General features: G+C 40.7%; 1 protein-coding gene across 1 annotated transcript in view; it reads right to left on the bottom strand.

Moving 5' to 3' along the window:
- Positions 1–21,539, bottom strand: part of CEP112 (centrosomal protein 112) — a 193,969-nt gene that overhangs the window by 70,381 nt on the left and 102,049 nt on the right. Inside the window, exons 21-23 of the mRNA XM_054516852.1 lie at positions 21,151–21,381; positions 5,615–5,677; positions 1,760–1,909 (exon numbers count right to left, since the gene is read on the bottom strand). Of these exons, the coding sequence (XP_054372827.1) occupies positions 1,760–1,909; positions 5,615–5,677; positions 21,151–21,381 (444 nt within the window). The remainder of the gene's footprint in view (positions 1–1,759; positions 1,910–5,614; positions 5,678–21,150; positions 21,382–21,539) is intronic.

Genomic DNA, 21,539 nt, shown 5'->3' with positions numbered 1-21,539 from the left:
TTTTAAAAAGTACAGTATTAATGATACTAAACAAAATTCAAGAACTCCAAGCAAAACAGCTCCTCCAATTTCTTCTCCAAGTTGACAAAATCTTTTAAAACTTACTCCCAGCACCAGTGCTAAAAACTCCCTGGGACACTGCTCAGAAATCCTGTGCACAATTTCCCTGTGGTTTTTATGGATTTCATTACATTGTGAAGTAATAACATCAAAATGAAGTTTATAATAGATTTACATGCAGAAGGGTTTCATACCACCTATAATCATTACTGCTCAAAAACTGGTGGTGCCAACAGCTGAATTATTCCACTGCCTGTAACTTAAGAGAATGCAGAAACTCAAGAGTAGAGTTTGCACCAGAAGAAAAATGCTGCTTAAGAGTCTGAGCCATGTTTTTCCAACACGTAACTCAAGAAGGCACCATGATAACTTGAATTACTGTGTATTTCTGACTCTGTGGAAGATGATTCCACTGTCACGGGGCTTCTGCAGACCTTGGTGGCCACTGGAAAAGTGAACTACAAACAATTCATGTTACTAAGTGGTAAAAATTCACCTGTACCTGAAAATAATGGGATTTACCTGTGTTCTCTCTGCAGAGCCTGGTGATAAAATAACCTACCTGTGGTGATTCTATCTGCATAACAGATTAGAGCCAACATTTTTATAGTTACACCTTTCACAGAAAGAAAAGTCTTTCCCTCAACAAGCACACAAATAAAGGCAGACATTTTCCTTAAGAAAAAATAATGATAATTAAAAATCAATGAAAGAAAAACATTCTGCAGATGATGAGACAGTAATGACAACCTAATGCAAGTCATTCCAATGACAGAGGACAGCATTAACTGCACCATAATCCAATGGATTTCCAACATCTTAAAACTTCCATGGTATCTTTTAGGCACAAAAAAAAACCCCAGGTAAACTGTAGGAGTTGATTTTTCCATGAGGTTTTACATTTAATAATGTAATTCTTTGGTATGATTGAATGTCTTTACAAAGGAAAAGGAATTTTTTCTATACAACTTCTCATGAGTTGTTTTTGTTGTCAAAAGACCAAATGACAGTTTCAAAATCTTCCCATTGTTCTTTACTACTCCAAGAAGAAAAAATGTTTAAAAGCCAATTCTGCTGACTTCTACAGGTGGAATTCTCTGCAGCCACTTTGAGTCAAGGTGTCAAAGCAGCAAGAACACAACGTGGCAATTCAGTCCCTTAAAACAATGAGAAAAACCAAAGAATGGAATTCTGAAGCAAAATATATGAAAAAATATAATAAAATATGTATAAAACTACAGATAACAAATACTTTATTCCTTTAACATTCAGCACAGACTTTGCTTGTATTTTTCAGTGGAAGTTAAGGACAAGTTTTTCCTTCAATGCAGCTTTAAACATGAAAGTTGGGAAGGTTTGTGACCACACTCTCCTATTTTTCACCTTTCCTCTCTTTCAAGCCCTGAAAGCACAGCATAAAGCTGCTGCAAACACACTAAAACATCCGGGCCAGTACAAAAAGAAAGAGAACAGATAAGAGTCAAGTATTTGACTGACATGGATGGATTAGATTTGCCAAATCCAGGCGTTTTCTGCAGGCATGGGATCAGCTAGAGGAAAGGGAGCCTGAGTCATCAGCTCCATCAAAGGTTTGGGGATGTCTGGGTGAGCTCTGTGTGAACAGGAACCAGCCCTGCATTCAGAACTTTTAATTACCCTCACCCAGGCAGCAGCAGCAGCACAGAAATGCCCAGATTACCTTGATTGCTCTGTCATTATCTGTCATCAGCTGCTGCTTCTCATCTTCCAACTTCTGGGCAACTTCCTGGAGCCGCTGCTCCACCACAAGCTGCTGCTGGCTGCTCTCCTCTGTCAGGAAGGAAATGGTTGCCTTCAGTTCAGCTATCTCCTGAAAAGAAAGCAGCACGTTAAAGCTTCCTTCAATAAAAGACACGTATTTTGCATTTTTTTTAATATAAACACGGCAATGGCAAGCTCTGCTGTGCGAGCTGGATGCCTGAAATCAGCACGCTGCAAACTAGCAGGGCATGGAACTCCACGCACAGAAAAGGAACAGAGCAAGGCTGGAAATGACAAGAATCGCTGAACACAAAATATTTGGAAGTGTTTTCCACTGTGACATTCCAAAATATTTACTCATGAGAACAAAGCACATCTGTGATCTTCAAACTGGAGCCTGCTCCCCATCTTGCCCCGCTCTGAAAGGGGAGTGTGAGTTTACACTGGGATGCTGCTGCTCCTTTTCCAGGGGGATATTTTACACCTTGATACTGCTGAGAGCAAAAACATCCACATTCACACACTGGACCGAAATTTAAACCTGGCAGTGACATTTCTGAGCTGCTGAAAGGAGCAGATTTTGCTGAGCAATAGAGTGAGGACCTGACTCCACATCCAGACCTTTTAGGTGATTCACTCGTCATTTGTTGAATTGTATTTGTTTTACCTTTTTCATCACTGGGGAAAGTCATAACTAACCCTGATCCTTTAGGCATATTTACAGAATTTTATACTGACACGTCATCACCCAGCAAAGCACTTAGACATGTGGGAGAGTCACTGACTTTAATGTATATATTCAAGCTTAAGGTTAAGCTGCTGTAGCAGCATATTATAGAATAATTCTAAAAACACTTTAGCACACAGGCAGTTCAGGGAGACACTACCAGAGTGCTTAGACTTTGCCAGGCCTCCTCATTGGCAGAGAAAAATTTATCTATGTTAATTACATGGTTATTTAGGAAAAAAATAAGTTAAAAAAACCCCTAATAATAGGCCAGGACTAGTGTAAGAAGAACTGTGCTACAAATGAAGGTACTAAAATCACTGGAAAAGGGGAAAAAGCCTGATTAAAACCCTGTAGTAAATTTATTTCTCTTTACCTGCCTGAAAAGCTCAGGAAGTAACCCAGATTATGTGTAAAACCTACCTTTGTATTTCTGTATTGCTTTTCTAAAAAAGAAATACATATTTCAAAAGATATACATATTTCAAAAGATAATACCCATCAAAAAGAAGGGGTTTTGAGACCAATATGCCAAAGTTTAGAGATTATCTGGATAGGGTGCAACTCTTTAGCCAGGATTAAGCAGTGTCTCTGGGTTTGCAGTTCAGGTAATTGTTTAGAAGACAGGCAATTTGCAGAAATGTGGTTTTACCAGGTGTGCAATGCACAGGAGAAAGCAGAAGAAAACAATGGATTATGTAAATTATTAAGATAACAACTTGACCTCATGCAAAACTACAGCATTTTGAGTATGTCTCATTTTGTCATTTTAAAAAGAAAACAAAGCAGCAAACTCCTCAATATAACACAAACCTGAGATTTAAAGCTTTTACTAGGTTGAGAGCCTGGTCTAGCACAGGAGTTCTGAAATCCAAGCAAGGAAATTTCAGCAGAAATTGATGAAGAAAGATCTGCTTTGTGCAGTACTTTTCAGAGCAAAAATTTCTATTTACTTTGTATAAACTTCAGAGGAAATTTCTTGAAATATCTTCTCTGTGTGGGTGTTAAAAGTGAATGTTCCAAGAGGCCACAGAGAGAAAGATTGGACAGATGCTGTCAGCAAGGGGACCACAAGAAAAGTTGCAATCGACCAATTATTAACAGTGAGCTACCAAAAAAACCCAAAGCCAAGCGTGTCCAAGTAACTTGGGGGATTTGATTTAAACCCACACAAGTAAAGAAATTCAGACATCAGGGTGAAACTGTTTTACTGAGCCAAGCAGCCCTGACAGATGATGGATGTGTTGTGTCTGCCCCAGAAAGGGCTGAGGAGCTGGGCCCAGCTCTTGCCAGTAAAATGCCCCAGCTACAGCAAAGCCACCTTAATACAAAACATGTCCCCAAATCTTGAGACTATTCTGCAGGCCAATAAATACTATATGACATAATAAATTCTGTCAGTCTGACAAAATTTATTATGACATTTAGGTTAAAAAGTTCTTACCTTGCCCTACACTACCTACGTGTTCCTGCTGCAACAATTAAAGCAATTTCCCTCATCCCTTTGCTTAAACATTCAGAAATCCTCAATTATTCCAACTGTCCTTAACAAATGGACCAAGAACCATTTTTGTATTGACATTGGATTGAGTCTGGCATGGAGAGGCTGCCTTGATTCCACTCACATGGGGGTGACAAGGACAAAAGGTAAAATAGAGGTAGAAATGGAAGGGATCTCTTCCTGCAGGTCTGACGTGGATTAAATGTTACTTTTTGAGCTTTAACCATTTCCTGCTTTTCAGGTTCAGAGGGAAAGATAAAAAAAAAAAAGAAGAGGCCTTTTTTGGTGTGTCTTTCTTTCTTTCTTTATAAATAAGGCTCTCAAAAATTACAAAATTAGTAATTTAAAATTACTGGCAAGGTATTTAGGACAGAGAGAATTATCTCTGATTTACCACAGAATTGTGGAATTGGTGAGGGTGGAATGGACCAGTTTAAAGAATTAACACCCAGAGCTGGTTGTTCAGGATCAGCCCAGTCAGGTTTTAAGTAGCTCCAAGGATGGAGACTCTACAACCTCTCTGTATGCAAATGAATGTGCAAAAATACTGGTTAGATTCTAGAAATAGAATATAAGACATATTTACCAAAGATTCTGATAAAGCAGTGTGAAAAAGTGACAGCCAATAAATGTCACAATTGAGTCACAATTTTGGACAAGTGTTACAGAGAATAAGACTCAAAAGAGATGAAAAGCTGAAATCAAGAGTTTTAAATATTTTGAAGTGTTGGTAAAACAGTAAAGTTTGTAGTTTCTTGTTATTGTCTCACTGATAATTTCTGTCTAGATTAGAGGCTGCTAAACCCTTCTTTGTAGTGTTTTTATTGATTTTAAAAGACTGTTATTGGACTGCTGGCTGCAAACACACTTTGCAGTGCAAGGCAAACATTCTGCTATGGCTGGGAGCAATGAGGAGAATGACACCTCCACACAAATCCTTGTGGCAATTTTTTTCTTATTAAAAGCTTAACTTCTGGTTGCATCTCCATCATTTTTCACACTTCAGTACTGCCTGTCAGTCAAACTGAAAGCTGAAGTATGTAAAAATCATCCAGCCTTACCATTTTTAAGCATATATGTAAATTCAACACTCATTTCATCTTTTGAGTTCTCTGAAGACCAAAAATTCAAGTCAAAACCAGTCTGCTTCCAGGACACTGACATTCCTCAAGGTGATGTTTTGGGCAGAAATGCAGAACCGGTGGGGATCAATGATAAAGATGAAGAAACCTTGGGTGACACCACCTTTAACAGAAATTCAAGTGCTGGCTGTGCAATGATTCTGTGAGATGTGATGGAGCACCTCACCTTCCTTCCCACTGGCTGAAGGAGGACTTGGTCCTCTGGGGTCCTCAGGAAATGACGATGGAGATGAAAAAGATAAAATTCAGAACTCAAAAAGCCCCACCTCTATTTTCCAGCTTAATGCTTTGTAGTTTCTCAGTTAAAATCTGCAAGAAGACACTGGATGTTCAATTCAGCAACAGGATATGACTTCTCTTGGTCATCAAAACCAGCAGTAACTCAACTTTTCACCAAGCTCCCCAGTGGAACAGGTTCACCTGAGCTCCCTGCTGGCCACCTACCTGCGTGGACCTGGCCAGTTTGAGGCTGAACTCCTCCTCCGCCTGCTTCAGCCGCCTGTTGGCCTGGAACACACACAAAGGAGAGCCCCGTTAGCTCAGACACAGGGCGTGCACAGACACTTTGCCACCTTGGCACCTCCTCCTCCTCCTCCTCGTGCCCATCGCCGAGCGCCGGCCCCGCGCCAGCCCCAACGCCCTTCTGTGGCAGCCAGAAAACCGCCAGGGCTGGCCTTTGATCTCGGGCCAACTATTCATCACTTGAAAGAGGGGAGAAATTGTACCTCTGCTGCCAATTATTAGCAAAACATAAAGGGTTCTGCGGATTAAAAAAAAAAAAAAAGAAAAAAAAGGAGAGAAGGAGAGCGTGCGCGCGCACGTGTGTGTGTGTGTGGGGCAGGGGAAGAAGGCAACACATGTAAACGAGTTTATTAAGATGAATTTGTTTCTGAACAGAGGGGGGGGGAAAATGAGGAGAAAATCCCAGGCAATGTGACATGGGGGATGCAGCTTCACCTCTCAGTTCTGTGTCTGCAACTGTCCCTTGTCCCATTGCTCATCCCTTCCTAGGAAAGGTGGGAATTACACTGAAAGGTGGGAATTACACTGAAAATCCACCCAAGATGCAGCATGGACATACAACTCTTTCCTTACCCCAGCTTTTTTTTTTCACAAATCAAAGCTAAAGAATAAACCAAACTGAAAACAAGGCTGCTTGGTCATATCACAATCAAACCAGCAAATATTTCTATAACCGCAGGAAAAATACCCCTTAAGGTTTTTTTTTTTTTCCCTCAAATAATTTAATTTCAGAAATAATTTGATAATAGTGATGTTAATAAAAAAAAAATAAATGCAATTTCATTTCAGGGGAGAAACTTGATTTGTATTTTTCTTGCAGAAACCAGCCCAGCCCAGCCCCACCACGCTGTCCTCAGGTGAACTGCTCGGCGCTCTCATCTCCTCGGCTCTCACACTTGAGGACAGGTGTCTAAGACAAATATTTTCTTAGGGGGGACAAAATATCACACAGCTGAGTTCTGAAGCAAATTTAAGCTGATTAAGTTTTCAAAACCTATCTGACCTCCTGCTCAAACCTTTGATCTGTCGTCCTTAGTTTTACGGCACCGCATCCAGCGCCCGAATGCCGGCTCCTGCCAGCCCCTCTTGGGGGGACCAAAAAACCCCACAGGGGCCCCCAGAGCCTCTGAACCCTGCATGGATCCAGCTCAGGCTCCATCTCTGCAGACTCCAGGGATTTCAGGCAGGCAAAGAGTCTTATTGATTTTCCTGGGCTATAAATCGAGGAGCTTAGAGCCGTGGATCGTCATGGTAGGGCTGGAATCATCCTCGGCAATCCGGGCAGCTCTGTAAGGTGCAGCTCAGCCTAAGAATATTACAGCCAGTTCAAAGTAATCCTAAACTTTACATGAAATTGCAATTTCAGATCCTCAATCCCTTCAAATTCCAAAATTATGAAACATATGGATGTCTCCATCTGTTTGTTGGCACTAAGGAATCTACTAAGAAAAGTTGGCAAAACCAATTATCAAATTTGTGCATCATTTTTGAGATGACATTATGGCTTGGTTTTGTTATAAACAGAGATAATGGCAGTACACATTGGCTTGAACCAGCATCTAGAAGAATTCTGAAGCACCAGACAAATTAAATTTCACTTTTTCTCCATTTATCACTCAAAAGTGAACCACAAACACTGTAAGGGCCCATGGTGGGGGTGCATAAATAAAAGGAGTGGTGACACAGCCCCAGCTATCCCAGGGAGCTCTGTCCATGCTCTGTTTCTCCTTGTACTTGGGCTGACCCATGTTAACACTCGTTCCATTGTACTGCAGCCTAGTTTCAGATGATGTTTTACCACCACTGCATGTCATAAAGTGACTGAAACTGCCAGTTTATCTTTAGAGAAAAAAAAGTAAAAAAATAAATTACAGCAATAGCATAAATTACTGTTAGTCCCAGAAAGGGAGAGGGATTTGTCAGCAAGGCACTGCACAGATCACGTTACAGCTGCTCTCGCTCAACTTGCCTGGGGTAAAAGTCCTCATCTTTCATAGAAGCAGCTTTATAACCTCCTGAACCCACAGATGAAATCCCAATAAATAATAAAGAACCACTCATGAGTTCCATAAACAAATTAGAATTTGTTTGTTCACACTGAGTAGAATCAGGCTGACCTCTGAGACAGGACAGAGGTGATCCAAAAGAAAGATACTCTGAATTTCATTATTGTTTTATTCTTTTGTTCTTAACTAAAGGCAAAGAATGGATACCCTACCAGTTTACTTAAAAGGAATTGCAACATTTTATTTTATAATGGCTTTAACAACTTCCAGTTAGCAAAATATTTATAAGTTTTGTCTCCCAGTCACCAACAAACAATAAATTCTTGCATTTTCTTCCAGCCCCAAACATTTGAGGCATCTGAATTTCAGAGGTAGAGTTCCCAAAGTTTCCCCTGGAGACAGCACAAGCACAGCTCCATGGGCTCTGGTTGACTAAAACTGGTTATATTGGCCCTGGGGCACTAAAAACTGTGGACAGTCCCTGCCAGTACCTCAAAGGGTCTTACAGGAAGGCTGGAGAGGGACTTCTCACAAGGGCATGGAGTGACAGGAAAAGGGGAATGGCTTCCCACTGATGGAGGGCAGGGTAAGACGGGATTTTGGGAAGGAATTGGCCCTGGTAGGGTGGGCAGGCCCTGGCACAGGTGCCCAGAGCAGCACTGGCTGCCCCTGGACCCCTCAAGTGCCCAAGGCCAGGCTGGACACTGGGGCTTGGAGCAGCCTGGGACAGGGGAAGTGTCCCTGCCATGGCAGGGGTGGGATGGGAGGATCTTTAAGGTCCCTTCCTCCCCAAACCATTCCATAATTCTGTGGCTCCTGCTGACTTCAGCTTTTCCCTGAGGTCTGTAACACCCAGCAGCTCTTGCATCATCACAAACCACACCAGCAGCTCTGATGAAGGCACAGACCACAATTTACAGCACTGAAAAGATCCAACTCACGGGGCTCACCCTCTTTTCCACTGCCATCTTTTAACTGCAGAAATATGAAGCTTCTCCTTTCTCAAAACCTGCAACTAAAACTAATTTAGTACCTCTTTATACAGGCTGTTGCTTTGCAACCAAGGCAGACACAAACCACCTTCCCTGGGGCACTGCTACGCACAGAAAATGTCTTTTTACTCTTTTTTGTTTTAAGGAATGAGTAAATACACACAGAGCTGTGGACAGGGAACACCAGGGGGGATTTATAAATGAGAGGGTTCACACTGGCCTGGTGCACACACACACAGCAGTTTCCTGGGCTCCTTCTTTTCCAGCTGGCTGCTGGGTGCACGTGCTGGAGGAAGCACAAGCTGTTTCTGAATTATTTTAAGGGCATTCCCTCCCTTTCAGGTTAGCTGCTATTTCAGAAACATAATGAATAAGAATCCAAGTGGAAGGTGAACATTTGGAGGGTCAGCCAGTGTTCATTAAAGTCAAGCTCTTTTTATAGCAATGGGCAGCACTGCAAATAGAGTTAATGGTCTGAAACCAGTTTTCAGTGTGTGAGAGGTGGCTGCTGAAATTCCCACTTGGCAGAAGCTTGTCAGAAATATCAATTGGAATATCCATTTTTGTAATGAAAAAGATTGAAATTGGATAAGCAGCAGAGGAATTCCACTGATTCAAAAACTAACTCCTGTTTAGTTTCACACAGTTAATACATATTTTAGCTAAAATTAGCTGATTATGATGATTTTACATGCAGTTATTTAATATTACAGAGGACTTTTGCATTAAAAAGATTATGCCCTTGTTGCAGTTAATTGGTTTTAAAAACCAACTGTAATTCTTTAACAAGCCTTAAAGCATCATATTGTGGTTGCTAAGCAAAACTGCATCGACTTCAACAAAACATTTCAGGTAAAAATGAAAACAAAAAAATCAAACCAAAAAAATTTAAAAATTAAACCAAAAATTTAAAATTATTAGCACTCCAGATGTGGTGTCTGAATTAATGGACGCTCTTCTAACACAGCCCCATTTTCACTTTCTCCTTTCATGGAACAGAACAGCATCAGTTGAAGAGCCCAGGATCTATGACAGGACCACATGACAAAAGCACACCGTGTCCTACCCCAATTACCAAGTATTTAGAAGCCATTTGAAGTATGAGGTGCATCAGAGGGAACTTTCAGCTCCAGTTCCACTGAGTGGAGCACAAGCCCTGACCAGCCCCAGGTCCCTCTGGGCTTGGCAGCCACGGGGACAATTCCAACCTCCAGCAACACCCACGGAGGCTTTTGGGATGTCTTGGGTTTTTGTCAATAATGAAGCTGTTCAGAAGCCTTGGAACATTACAAACCTGTGCATTGGGTAAGATACTGGGGAAAAATCCTTCCCTGTGGGGTGGCACTGGGTGAGTTTTAAGGCCCCTTCCAACCCCAACAATCAGAGTTTAGTGATGGGCTTGGCAGTGTTGGGTTTGTGGTTGGACTCCATGACCTTAGAGGTCTTTTCCAATCTCAATAATTCCACGTTTCTCTATCTTCCAGCCTTGGAAAGAGCTCTCATAACTAGAGTTTTTTATATATATATACACACACACAACACCATAATCACTGATAGAGAAGCAGCAGATTAAAGAACTTTTCTGTTTAGGGTAGTCGCTATGAAAGAATCATTTTTCAAAATGCCTGCAACTAGCTAAAAGTGGCCATCCATAAGCTGATCCTCCATAATTAGTTAGATAAAAGTGTAAGCAAACTTAAAAAAAAAAAAAAAAGAAGAAAAAAAAAAGGAGGAAAAAAAATCAAAGGGTGGGGGAAGAAGAAGAAAGAAAACTTGCTCCAGGGAAGAAGCAACTGTTCTCTGATGTGCAGCAAGGAATTTAACATCAAAGAACTAATGTAAATGGGGCCCATTTACCTCAAAAAACAACACACCACTCCACATTCTGGAATATTTCTATTTTAAGTTTGACAGCATTATGCTTTGTACCAAAATTCAAGATTGTGTAATTTGATAGATGTCAGGAGAAAATGACCTTCAGAATGGCTAATGGTGGCAATCTTTGTTATTAAGTATGTTAAAACTCTCTGTACAATATCTGTTTAAACTTCAGAGATCAGCAGATCACCTTTAAAGTTCATCTGATTGTACATAAAAATTCCATTTTGACTCAAAGCCTGAAACATGCATTTTCCTTATGTGCCTCTAACACTGACAGTGGGTGACTTCCTACACCAAACTCCTGCTCTTTCTCCTGCTCTCCCCACCAATCAGACAGAAATGAAAGCTGGATCTCTGTTCAGCAGTGAAAATAGCACACACAGTTCAAATATGTAATCTGAACCACCCAAAAGACCATTAAAAATAGTTGAATCCCCAAAATGATGTTAACAGAATAATTAGTCAAGTACCAAATGACTTCAAGGGTTTTGAAAATGAATGATAGAAATCCCAAAATCCTATTAATATTCTATTTTACATTTCACTTTTCGAGGTCTACAAATCTTTTCATTTTTATTTTTTTATTCATTAAACATACATCTTTAGGAGAAAAAAACTCTCTCATTCATGTGTGAAGTACTTTTCATTGGGAAAAACCCAAGAATGAATAGAAATGCCTTTGCCAGTACCTGCACAGAGAATTGCCTTTCTGCAGCACATTGCAGTTCTGTGCTCAATGGGGGCCCACTGAGAAGCTGCTTCTGCAAACTGTGCCCTAGGAAAACTCCAAATTCCAGACTTCTCATTTAAACCAACGGAGCATTTCTAATAATTCTGAAATTATGCAGAGGAATTAAATACAGGCATTTTGAACTCACCCAGAAAGTCTTCTGTGGGACTCCAGCTTCAGGGTGGCTGATGCCCAGGGTACACCAGCCTTGCACCAGGGCACAATTATCACCTTCATCTAAATGGAATTAATCAGCATCTAAACATTCCCCAGCATCACTAATGCTGATTTCCAGTCAATATTGCTGTCAGCCAGGCACATTATTTCAAACAAACTGGCCTGAAATACCAGCCTTGCATACAAGACAAGGATTTAAAACCAGATTAACAGCCTGGGTTTGCCACATGCAATTGTTTAATGCTTGAACTACCCTTTACAGAAGACAATACTGGTGAGCGCATCAGGCACTTAAAGGGCTGGCAGAGAATTGTGGTTTAATCTGAGGCTGGGACAGGGTTTAATCTGAGGTTCTGGGACATTGTACCAAAAGATTGTTGGGTGTGATAAGCTCTGGGCTGGGATCATGGGCAGCACAGCAGAGATGGCTGATTTTGGTTTGATTTACTCTCATCAATCATCTGTGAGATGATTATTGGTGAAATCAGTGTGGTGTTTTGTGGTGACAGAAATTCCTGCAAATGAAGAGATTCAAATGATCATCACAGATGTCACTGCTTCTCATCTGCCATCCATCACACTGGGCAGCTGGGGTTGAGATTTCTCATTATCTTCCTATTTCACCAATTTTGGCGTCAGGTTTTATATTTTTGGCACGATTCTTCCCACAGCTCCACATTCAAACAAGATGGAGTAAAGTGAAGATGGGGAGACTCCAACACTCTCCACTTTAGAGTCCTTAAATCACATTCCTGGATCACCATTTTAAATTTCCTGCTTTTCTCCTGTTCCATCCAACCAAAGATGGTTATTTAAACCGAGTTTAAGATGTTATATCAAAAGTGCTGGCATGTTCTTTTTCAGAGTTTGAACAAAGAAAACGTGCAGCCAACAGGAATTATTTGAGTTTTGACAAGCTGCCTTCACCCCTGAGAAATGCAGGCACCTCGCTCCTCTCATGAGCTCGGGCTCTCCCCCACTCTGACATAAAGAAGGTTCCCGAATTCCTCAGGCAAAGGAAACCAAACCACGGGGGGACAGGCTGGGAAACACCTTTGAAGACGTTTCACATCAAGTCAAAGCTAAAGCTTCCTCCATGCATAGAAGGCAACAGTCCCAAGATGTGACACTGATCCACGACTTGACTCAGTTAAAGACTAATCTGAGTTTTACAAAACATGATTCTTTATGAAATTGGAGATTTCTGAGACCCAGGCACTTTATCATTATTTATCAGCTAAATTCACACACCCTGATTTTTGCCAAGGAGAGACTTTAGGGCTCCTGAAAGAATTATAAAGGGATAAGAATGAAGTCTTTAGATTTTGCATTGTCTTAAGTTGAGTTTTGTGGCAAGAACAAGCATTTATTAAGAAGACAACGAGTAGAAAAACATTCTATGTATGTATCATTTTAAGACAGAATCTTTGCTATTAAATAGAAGCAAAAGTGGGAACAAAGGACAAACTGTACCCCTGAATTAACTTGGCATCAATAAATTAACTTGGTATCACAAAGTTAACTCAGTGTTTTGAAGTTACATCGTTGGACAAGAGCCCCACAAAAGTTAACTTCTACAGTTGGAACAACAGACACTGAAAATACAACCACATCCCCCAACAAATCAGTGATCTGAGGCCATCAGTGCTCCTTAGCAAGATTATGTTGGATTAATTTTTGTATTTTAAATATGACAAAGCTTCCCCAAAAGAGAGACAACTTCCCGGAGCCAGAGCGCGTTACTGAGCCGAGGAGAAACTTCCCAAGTCCAGCAAAGGCCAATTAAAAAGAAAATGGAATATATTGCTCCATCATCAAAGCAATTAAAAACATAAATAAGGCATTGCACGACTCTTAACATTCCCAATGTTTAATTATTTATCTGTTCTCTGTCCTGCAGCTGTAGGTCAGAATTAACTCCTCTGAACTAAATACAGGAGAACTCTTTTGGGGATTTGTACCTTATTCATTTTCAAGCAAACATTTAAATTCATTTCAAATTCACACAAGAACTGCAACAGTTTCACCTAAATCAGATTTTCTACAAGTTAAACACCCCTCCTACACTCAGATGTGATTGTGAAACTACTTTGATCTCTCTTCCCAAATTTATTGCTCTGTGTAATCCATGACAAAATATAATGTGATTTACTGTATCTCTATATGACAGCCCAGCAGCTGACAGAACTTAATAATTTAGCATAAGAAAAAAACCCTTCTGGCACCAAAATATACAAATCATAATTGAGGCCCTTTAGTATCATGTTACAATGAAGCACATACAGACTGATCGTAAGAACTTCAAAACAATTAGAATTCTTTCTCACCCATTTAATGAAGGTGGGTTTTACTCCATGACATGTTCTGCAGCTGTAAGCAAGTCATTTTGGAGCACTTTTCTTTCTTCATATTAATGACTCTGAAGGACTAATAGCATTGTTTTACCCCTTCCCTATTTCCCAAACACTCCTTCTCCAAAAAGAAGAAGAAGAAAAAAGCCACCTGCAGCTTTTCTCTATTATAATGATATGAAGAAAGAGCAAATGAGTGTAAACAATGTCTTCAAAATGTGCCATATTTAAAAACACAATTATTATGTTTTACATTAATTTGGTCTTGATCACTGAGCATTTTTCCTAAACAAAGCTGTTTGGAAATCTGTTTTATCTTGTTGTGCTGACCTAAGCAGGGATGTGATGGCCACATTCCATGGGGCACCTTGTGCTGACTCTGGGGTTTGGGGCACTTGAGAAAGTCTTCGTGCAAAGGATACATCACCCCAGATACTTCCAAGCAAAGTAAGAATGTGGAGCTCATGGATACAGGAGGATTTTCTACCTCTAATTCCAAGGAACAAACACCAGTTACTCTTGTTAGCACAACCAAAACCACAGAGGAGCCCCAGTGAAACCAGCAGGGACTGACTGGGATCCAGGAGCAGGGAATCCTTCCTGTCACACCTGACCAGGAACCCAGACCTCACTCCAGAATTCTCAACAAATCTAAGAATGAATTGGCTCAGTTGTTAAAATAAAAAAAAATCCATCAGTAATCTCATGTTACAGTCAGCACCACACTGGAAAAAGGCCAATGTTTTCCAAATATTATCAAGTACCCAGGAATGTGAGGATAGATAAAATTAGATAAATAAATTTGATAAAACTGGACCTACAAGCAATCAGCCTTTTCCAAGACACAAGGTATTGGGCAAAAAGGGAGAGCATGAGGTAATGATTCAACTGGGCTTTTAAAAGTATTTAATAAAGCTGAAATAATAAGCAATTGTGTATTACAAGATAAAGTCGGTGTGTTACAGGTTGTTTGGAGAGCGAAGAAAGGCTCCAGAAACGATTGAAAAAATAATTAAAACAGTTGTTCTGCCACTGGCAAAACCTCAGCATTCACCTTATCCACCATCCCCAGGACTTTGGGAGTCTTGATCTTATGAATCCACTCTGAAGGATAAAACCTGGAAGTTCTGGGATGGAGAAGAGGCAGCATGTGCCCACGTGCTGCAGAACGGGGAGGGGGGTTTGGGCACACACTTGAAAAAGAAAGAGGAGACAGAGACAACAAAAAAACCCCACCTGTGAATGCTTCTTCAACAGACACTTCAGATGAATTCCAGTTGGTGAAAAATCCACTAAACCCTAAAAAACCCAGGCAAGCTTCTCCAACAACTACCCAGCTATCATTGATATGACAGAACATGAGTAAAGTGTGCTGAAAGATGGGCCACAGGATTGAGCTTTAATTTTAATCACATCAGTCCCTGCCCTGCTGAAAGCCATCTTTTTAATTCCATATTTTGTCATAATTTATCATTTAGCTCTTGTCTGGTTCTCATTTCTCATTGCTTCAATCATTTTCATTTTTGACCCTGTGGTGCAATTTGTGAATGCAAATAATGGTGCTTGACCTCCCTGCAGACATTAATGAAGATATTAAAAAGTGAGCCTGTTGCTCATGGGTGCACATTTTTTTCCCCCACAGTGACAGTTATACCAACTTCTCCTGACTCCTAACTCTGGAACCAGATTTATGAATACAGCTGATGAGCAGAAATCTGATTTGTTGTTTTCTGGATTGTTTTTTCAGAGTTTTTATTTTTATTTAAAGGAGATAGGAGCAGTGTAACTCTGTGAATGACTGCAGCTCTTGCTTTGAAACATCTCCAGTAGGGAGAGTGCCATAAATTCTGTTTAGTCCTATTTGAGAGAAATATCCCTGAGATGATTCTACCATCTTTTTCTTCATGTTTGGCTCTGTTGATTGAAGACTCTTCCAAATGGCTCCCCTGAGGGATGATGCAATTCCTGTCACCATGCTCTTGGTCCACCACCATCCTGCCTTTTCTTTGGAGGAATGAGAAGGAGCAGTGCAAAAAGGGACACACTACAGAGGAAACTGCTTTTAAAAGGATTTTGAAAGGTACTATCAAAACAGATTAAATAATCTGCATTCTTTGCGCTAATATACATTAAAAGTATTTCCTCTTTGTGAAATACATTTCTTCTTGATCTTTTGGCATCATGTTTTGCTTTTACTTGATCTTTTGGCACCACATCTCTGGTTTTGCTAGATTTTCTCCAACAAAGCCAAATGTACTACACTCATTTTTATTAATATTAGTTGGTGAATCACTATGGCTGTGTCAGAAACGTTCAAGAACCAAATGTAATTTAATGTACACAGGCTCTACAAAACAAAAGCAATAAAAATATTACTGCTCTGGAACAGAGAGATAATATCAGAGACAATAGTTCTTGGATTATAATGAAAAAAAATTAGGAGACTTGGGAAACATCCAACTCTTCTTGGTAAGAATTGGAGGCTCTTTAAATTATTCATAGCTGGAGCCTAAGCTAAATAATTGATGTAATAGACTCAAAACAAGTTTAAAAAAATGGCACTTCTACAACTGGTGGGGGTCCTGCTTGCATTCAGCAAGGACACAAACAGGTCTGCATTACAATTAGACACAATTTAATGAGATCATTACACTTGGGAGGAATACACATCCACCTTTTATGGCTGACCTATTTGCCCCCATGTAAATAACCAGGGAATCACTGCAGTGAGTGTGAAAACTCATCACAAACAAAGTTATCTGCAGTAACTGTGGCTTCAGTCTCCAAGTTAATGAAGTGAAAGGTGTCAGATCAAAGGTCCCATCACAGCCAGTTCTCAGAAGGTCTTAGGGACAAAGATGGAACCATTTTTGGTGCTAATGAAATGTGGAGTTGGCAGAGAAGAAGCAGAGCTGGAGAGACAGGACTCAGAAATGGGAACTCATGGAAGGCACAAGATGCTTTTACTTTAGGAGTAACTGCTTAGGGGTAACTCAATACTTTTAATCAAGTATCTCTTGGAGCATCTTTCATCTCAGAAGATGTCATATTCCTTCCCTTCATCTTCTATCTCTCTTTGCCAGTGCTGAACAGTGTGACATCATCTGCAACAGTGCCAGAACAGATACTGTGAATCACAGATATTCCTGCATATGCAGCATGAAAATATGCCCAGGGAGTTACATCCAACTGGGCTGTCCTAGGGCTGTGCTGGGTGAGGAATTAACCCAGCAGCACAGAGCCTGATGCTAAAGCAGGGACTGAAATGTTCCCTAGGGCACATTATCAGTACCTTATTTGCAAATTATATGCAAGAAGTTGCTCAGAAAATAAGTATCCCTCTATAGGACACCGTCTGAAGAGTTTTTCCCCATTACAAAAACATTAGATTGCAACAAATTAGATTGTTATATAGAATAATTATTCCTAATTAAGGAAGTGGACACTTACAGAGTGACCTTAACTTTAAGGTCCTCGAGTATCTGAGTTTTATGAGGACTTCACACCAGATACACACACAGATATGCCCAAACTGTGAAATTCAGCTTCCCATTGGATTTTTAAGCAATCTTCACAGAATAGGCACCAAAAAAAAGTAAATTTAGAAAACTAATTTTTCTCCCATATTGCCCTAAATTTCCAGGTAACAAGATCGGGTAGAAAATATTTTCAAAAACGAATTTTAAGGCTCATGATGCAATTAAGGTGCTTTTTCTCCCCCCTCTTGGATAAAATCATCTTCATCAAGGTTCTGTGGACTAGGACCAAGATTTGATACAAGATACAGATGGAGTGATTGTACCAGGTAAAAACTGTAAACATCAGATTTGATTTAAAATCACAGAAATCTTGGAGTATAACTAACATCAACATCATTAAGTCTACAAGCAGGATCTGCATGGCTCTGGCCAGGTTTATGCCACTTTGGTGTCCCATCTCTCCAGAGGGAACCACTTCACAGCTCCCTTCCATCAGAAGCAGCCCCAAAAATGAAGTGTTTAACTCAGTTTTGGGGTTTTTTTGACTACAGATTTGTCCTATAATCAAATTTCATGTGTGTTCAGTACAGTCAACACACAAAAATGCAAATTACTTCTCCAAGCAGCACTGACAGAGAATTCGATGTTCCTGGAACCTGCATAAACCTTGAACAGAATGAGTCAAAATATCTATTTAAATATAGAAAAGAAGTCAATAAAAAGCGAAATGTTGAAAATTATTTAGAGAGAAAAAAAAAACCCATCATCATCTTCTCCCACTCCAGTTTACTCATGTGTGCTGCTCAAAGGGAGCTTTTTTATGAGATATTTTCAGCGTTCCAAGGTTGTTTCCTTTGAGCATTGTTAGCCTGTCCACTGCTCTGCTCGGGCCGCGCTTGCTGAACGTTCATTTCCTCTGCCAAGAAAATCCCACAGAACGTTACAAACAGTGCCAAGCCCCACATCTGCACACACTCAGATTTTGTCTCCTGCTCTCAGTCACTCCTGGCAAAGCTGGAACTGCTCCAAGCTTTGTGCACTCCACTGCACCTGGCTCAGGAGTGCCCCAAGTGCTGCTGCTGCAGCCTGGAGCACACCTGGCCCTGCCCAAAGCAGGAGCCAGCAGCTCCAGGGCTGTGAGCTCCAAACACCCGACAATCGTGGCATGGCTTGGGTTGGGAGGGACCTTAAACACCACCCAGTGCCATCCCTGCCCTGGCAGGGACACCTTCCCCTGTCCCAGTGTGCTCCAACCCTGTCCAACCTGGCCTTGGGCACTGCCAGGATCCAGGGGCAGCCACAGCTGCTCTCACCACCCTCCTAATGGGGCAAAACAACTTGCAGAAAAATGATCCTAAAACTTCTGTCAGCTCAACCAGGTATGTACAAAAAACGCTGAAAACTCCTCAATATCTTACAGGGGCAAAGCAGGAAAAAAGGTGCACAGCCCTCACAGTGTCCCAGGAATCTCCAGCAGACACCAAGCCCAAAGTGCTAAGGGAGTGCTCAGGATCTGACACCACAACAAACAATGTCCCAGCCTCACAGATGGGATTTTGAAGCAACAGAAAATTAAAGAGCTCAATAAATCATGTGTCCCTAAATATCAAAAAGATGTCTACAACCACCAACAAATATTTAAATATTCAGTGTGTCTCTCATGAAGACTCTTCCTTCCCCAGTCTCTGCTCCTCACTCTTCTCCTTCTCATCCCCACAGCAGCAGGAGGGCAATGCCAGAGGAATCCTGGATCTTCTTCACCCATTTACAGTTCTGTTTTTCTTGTCATTGAAGTATGAATCATTTCTTTTCTATTTCCTCATGTTCACGTTAACAACGGTCCACAATGACACAAAGCAATCCACACAGAAATTAACATTATTCCCAGAACAGATCACAGAGGAATGAGATCCCTCACTTGAGAATGGAGTGACCTTCAGAAAATCTGGCCAGTCAGATGTTCCACGCCTAAACTGTGAAATTCAGCTTCCCATTGGATTTTTAAGCAATCTTCACAGAATTGGCACCAAAAAAAAGTAAATTCAGAGAACAATTTTTTCTTTCATATTGCCCTAAATTTCCAGGTAACCAGATCTGGTAGAAAATATTTTCAAAAATAAATTTCAAGGCTCATGATGCAATTAAGATGGTTTTTTCCCCCTCTTGGATAAAATCATCTTCAGCCAGGTTCTGTGGACTAGGACCAAGATTTGAACTAAATTAGCTGAAACTGCTACTTTTGAGCTTTAAATGGAGTTTGTCCTCAAAGCTACTTCAGTTTTGTATTTTGTGGCCAATTTCCACAGTTCTACAATTGCAAGACAGAAATGAAACAGAATGGGGAATGGAGACTTGAAGGTAATGCCAGGTATTTTCACATGTCTGTGAAAGACTTTTCAACAGAGATACATTTTTCTTTTCCCCTCCTATCTTTTACTCAACATGTGCTCTTCAGATTAGAGTAAAAATAGGGAAGTAGGTTAAAGAAAAAAAATACAATAGCAGTTAATATAGCTTAAAATTAGCAAATTTTTTGAAAAACAGAAAAAAAATCCAACAAATTAAAGAAAACCAGTATTTCTGACAGAAATGACAATTCAAGACTATTAGAGATATTGCCCTATGAAGGATTATTTGTAACTTTAATTTGAGGATGTAAAGAAGTTAACTTTTCTTTTGCTATACTACACATGTAAAAAAAGATCAAAGAAAGAAAAGAATTGAGATTCAAATTCCATTTTTAAGCAAAAATGACAATGTCTTCCTGAGTTAAAATTAATCCTTTAATGATGAATTTCAAAGGTTTAAATACTTTCTGTGACCTTGGCTTTAAATAATTATGCCAAGCAGAGCTTTCCTTACATTCAGAAAAGATTCTGAATTGTTGATCACAGCCGTTTTAATGGCTTCAGGCTGGCTGATTTCCAACATAATCCTCCGAATGCTCTTTAAAATTACAGACCAAGAACCTGACGCAGGTAAATGAAATGTCACTTGCACAAAGGCTGCTCAAACACTCCATGCAGATTGTTAATTTGTGCCACTGCACATCCCCTTGCAAGAAAATGTGTGATTTAGTGCCTTAATGCAACGTACAAAAGAGACTTCAACAACTATCTGCTTACACATACACAGAGTCTACCATAAATATTAAGTAGGGTTTTTTAGTCTAGCTTTTGAAATAAAACTTGAATGTTTTAGCTCCTTAATGGGGAGGAACACTTGAATTCAAGACAGGGGTCCAAGGATGCTCAGCAAGCAGGAATGTGGGCAGTGACCCCACAGAACAGAATGGGAGGGAAGCCTTGATCAATCTGAAACATTAATTTCTATTTTCAAATCTTACTCAGACTCCTTTCTCACCTGATGTACACCACAGGAAAAATTAGATCAGCCACTGTGAGCATCAGACACAACTTCCTTGCACTCTGAGCCTGAGTTTTTCCCTCCTTAAGAGCTCACCCTCTTAAGGGAGAAAAAGCTTGGCTAGGCAGAACCACCCTTTCCAGTGTCTCTATTCCAGCAGAGGCAGATCAGCCTGCTCCTGGCTGGCTTTACCTCTGAAATCACCTGTGTTTTTAAAGTGCTGTTGGATCCTCATGGCACCTTCCATCCCTGCTAGAGGTGCTGCCCAGCCCCAGCGTGCCCAGAGCAAAGTTTTCCATCAAAGAACCCCAAAACACCCCACACTCCTGCTGTGACTGACATCCCATGGTCTGCATCTGTTTCTTCAACTCAAGTGATCCCTAGGTGATTTTTCCTCAGGGAAGCTTTGCTCAGCTGACCTTTGGGGTGATCCCTCCCCTTCTGCCCTGTGGAGCTGTTTTTTATCCATCCCTTACCTTTCTCAAAGCCGCCTCTGTCTCCGCCGTGTGCCTCGTCTTCAGCTCTGATATCACTTTTTCCATCTCCATCTTCAGGCTGTTCAGTGCTTCCTCCTTGTCTCGAGATGCCTTCAGCTTCTCCTCATCCCTCTGCAGGCTCAGGTCCAGCAGCTGATGGTTCCTCAGGGCGTTGGCCTGGATCAGCTCCTCCCTCAGCTTGCGGATTTGGCTCTCCAAACCAGAGATCACCTGAGAGAAAGAGCAAACAAAGTGACAAAACCCAAACCCACAGCACAAAACCCACTTGGTTTCTGTTGGTGATAGGTATGCCCAACGGGCAGGAAGAATGATGGCAGAACTCCATGACATCAGAAGGCTAATTGATTACTTTATTATACTATATTACA

The sequence above is a fragment of the Molothrus ater genome, chromosome 19 (genome assembly GCF_012460135.2).
Source record: "Molothrus ater isolate BHLD 08-10-18 breed brown headed cowbird chromosome 19, BPBGC_Mater_1.1, whole genome shotgun sequence".
In the NCBI taxonomy this organism is placed as follows: Eukaryota; Metazoa; Chordata; class Aves; order Passeriformes; family Icteridae; genus Molothrus; species Molothrus ater.
Note: the sequence above shows the minus strand (reverse complement) of the source record. Positions and strands in the feature narration are given on the sequence as shown.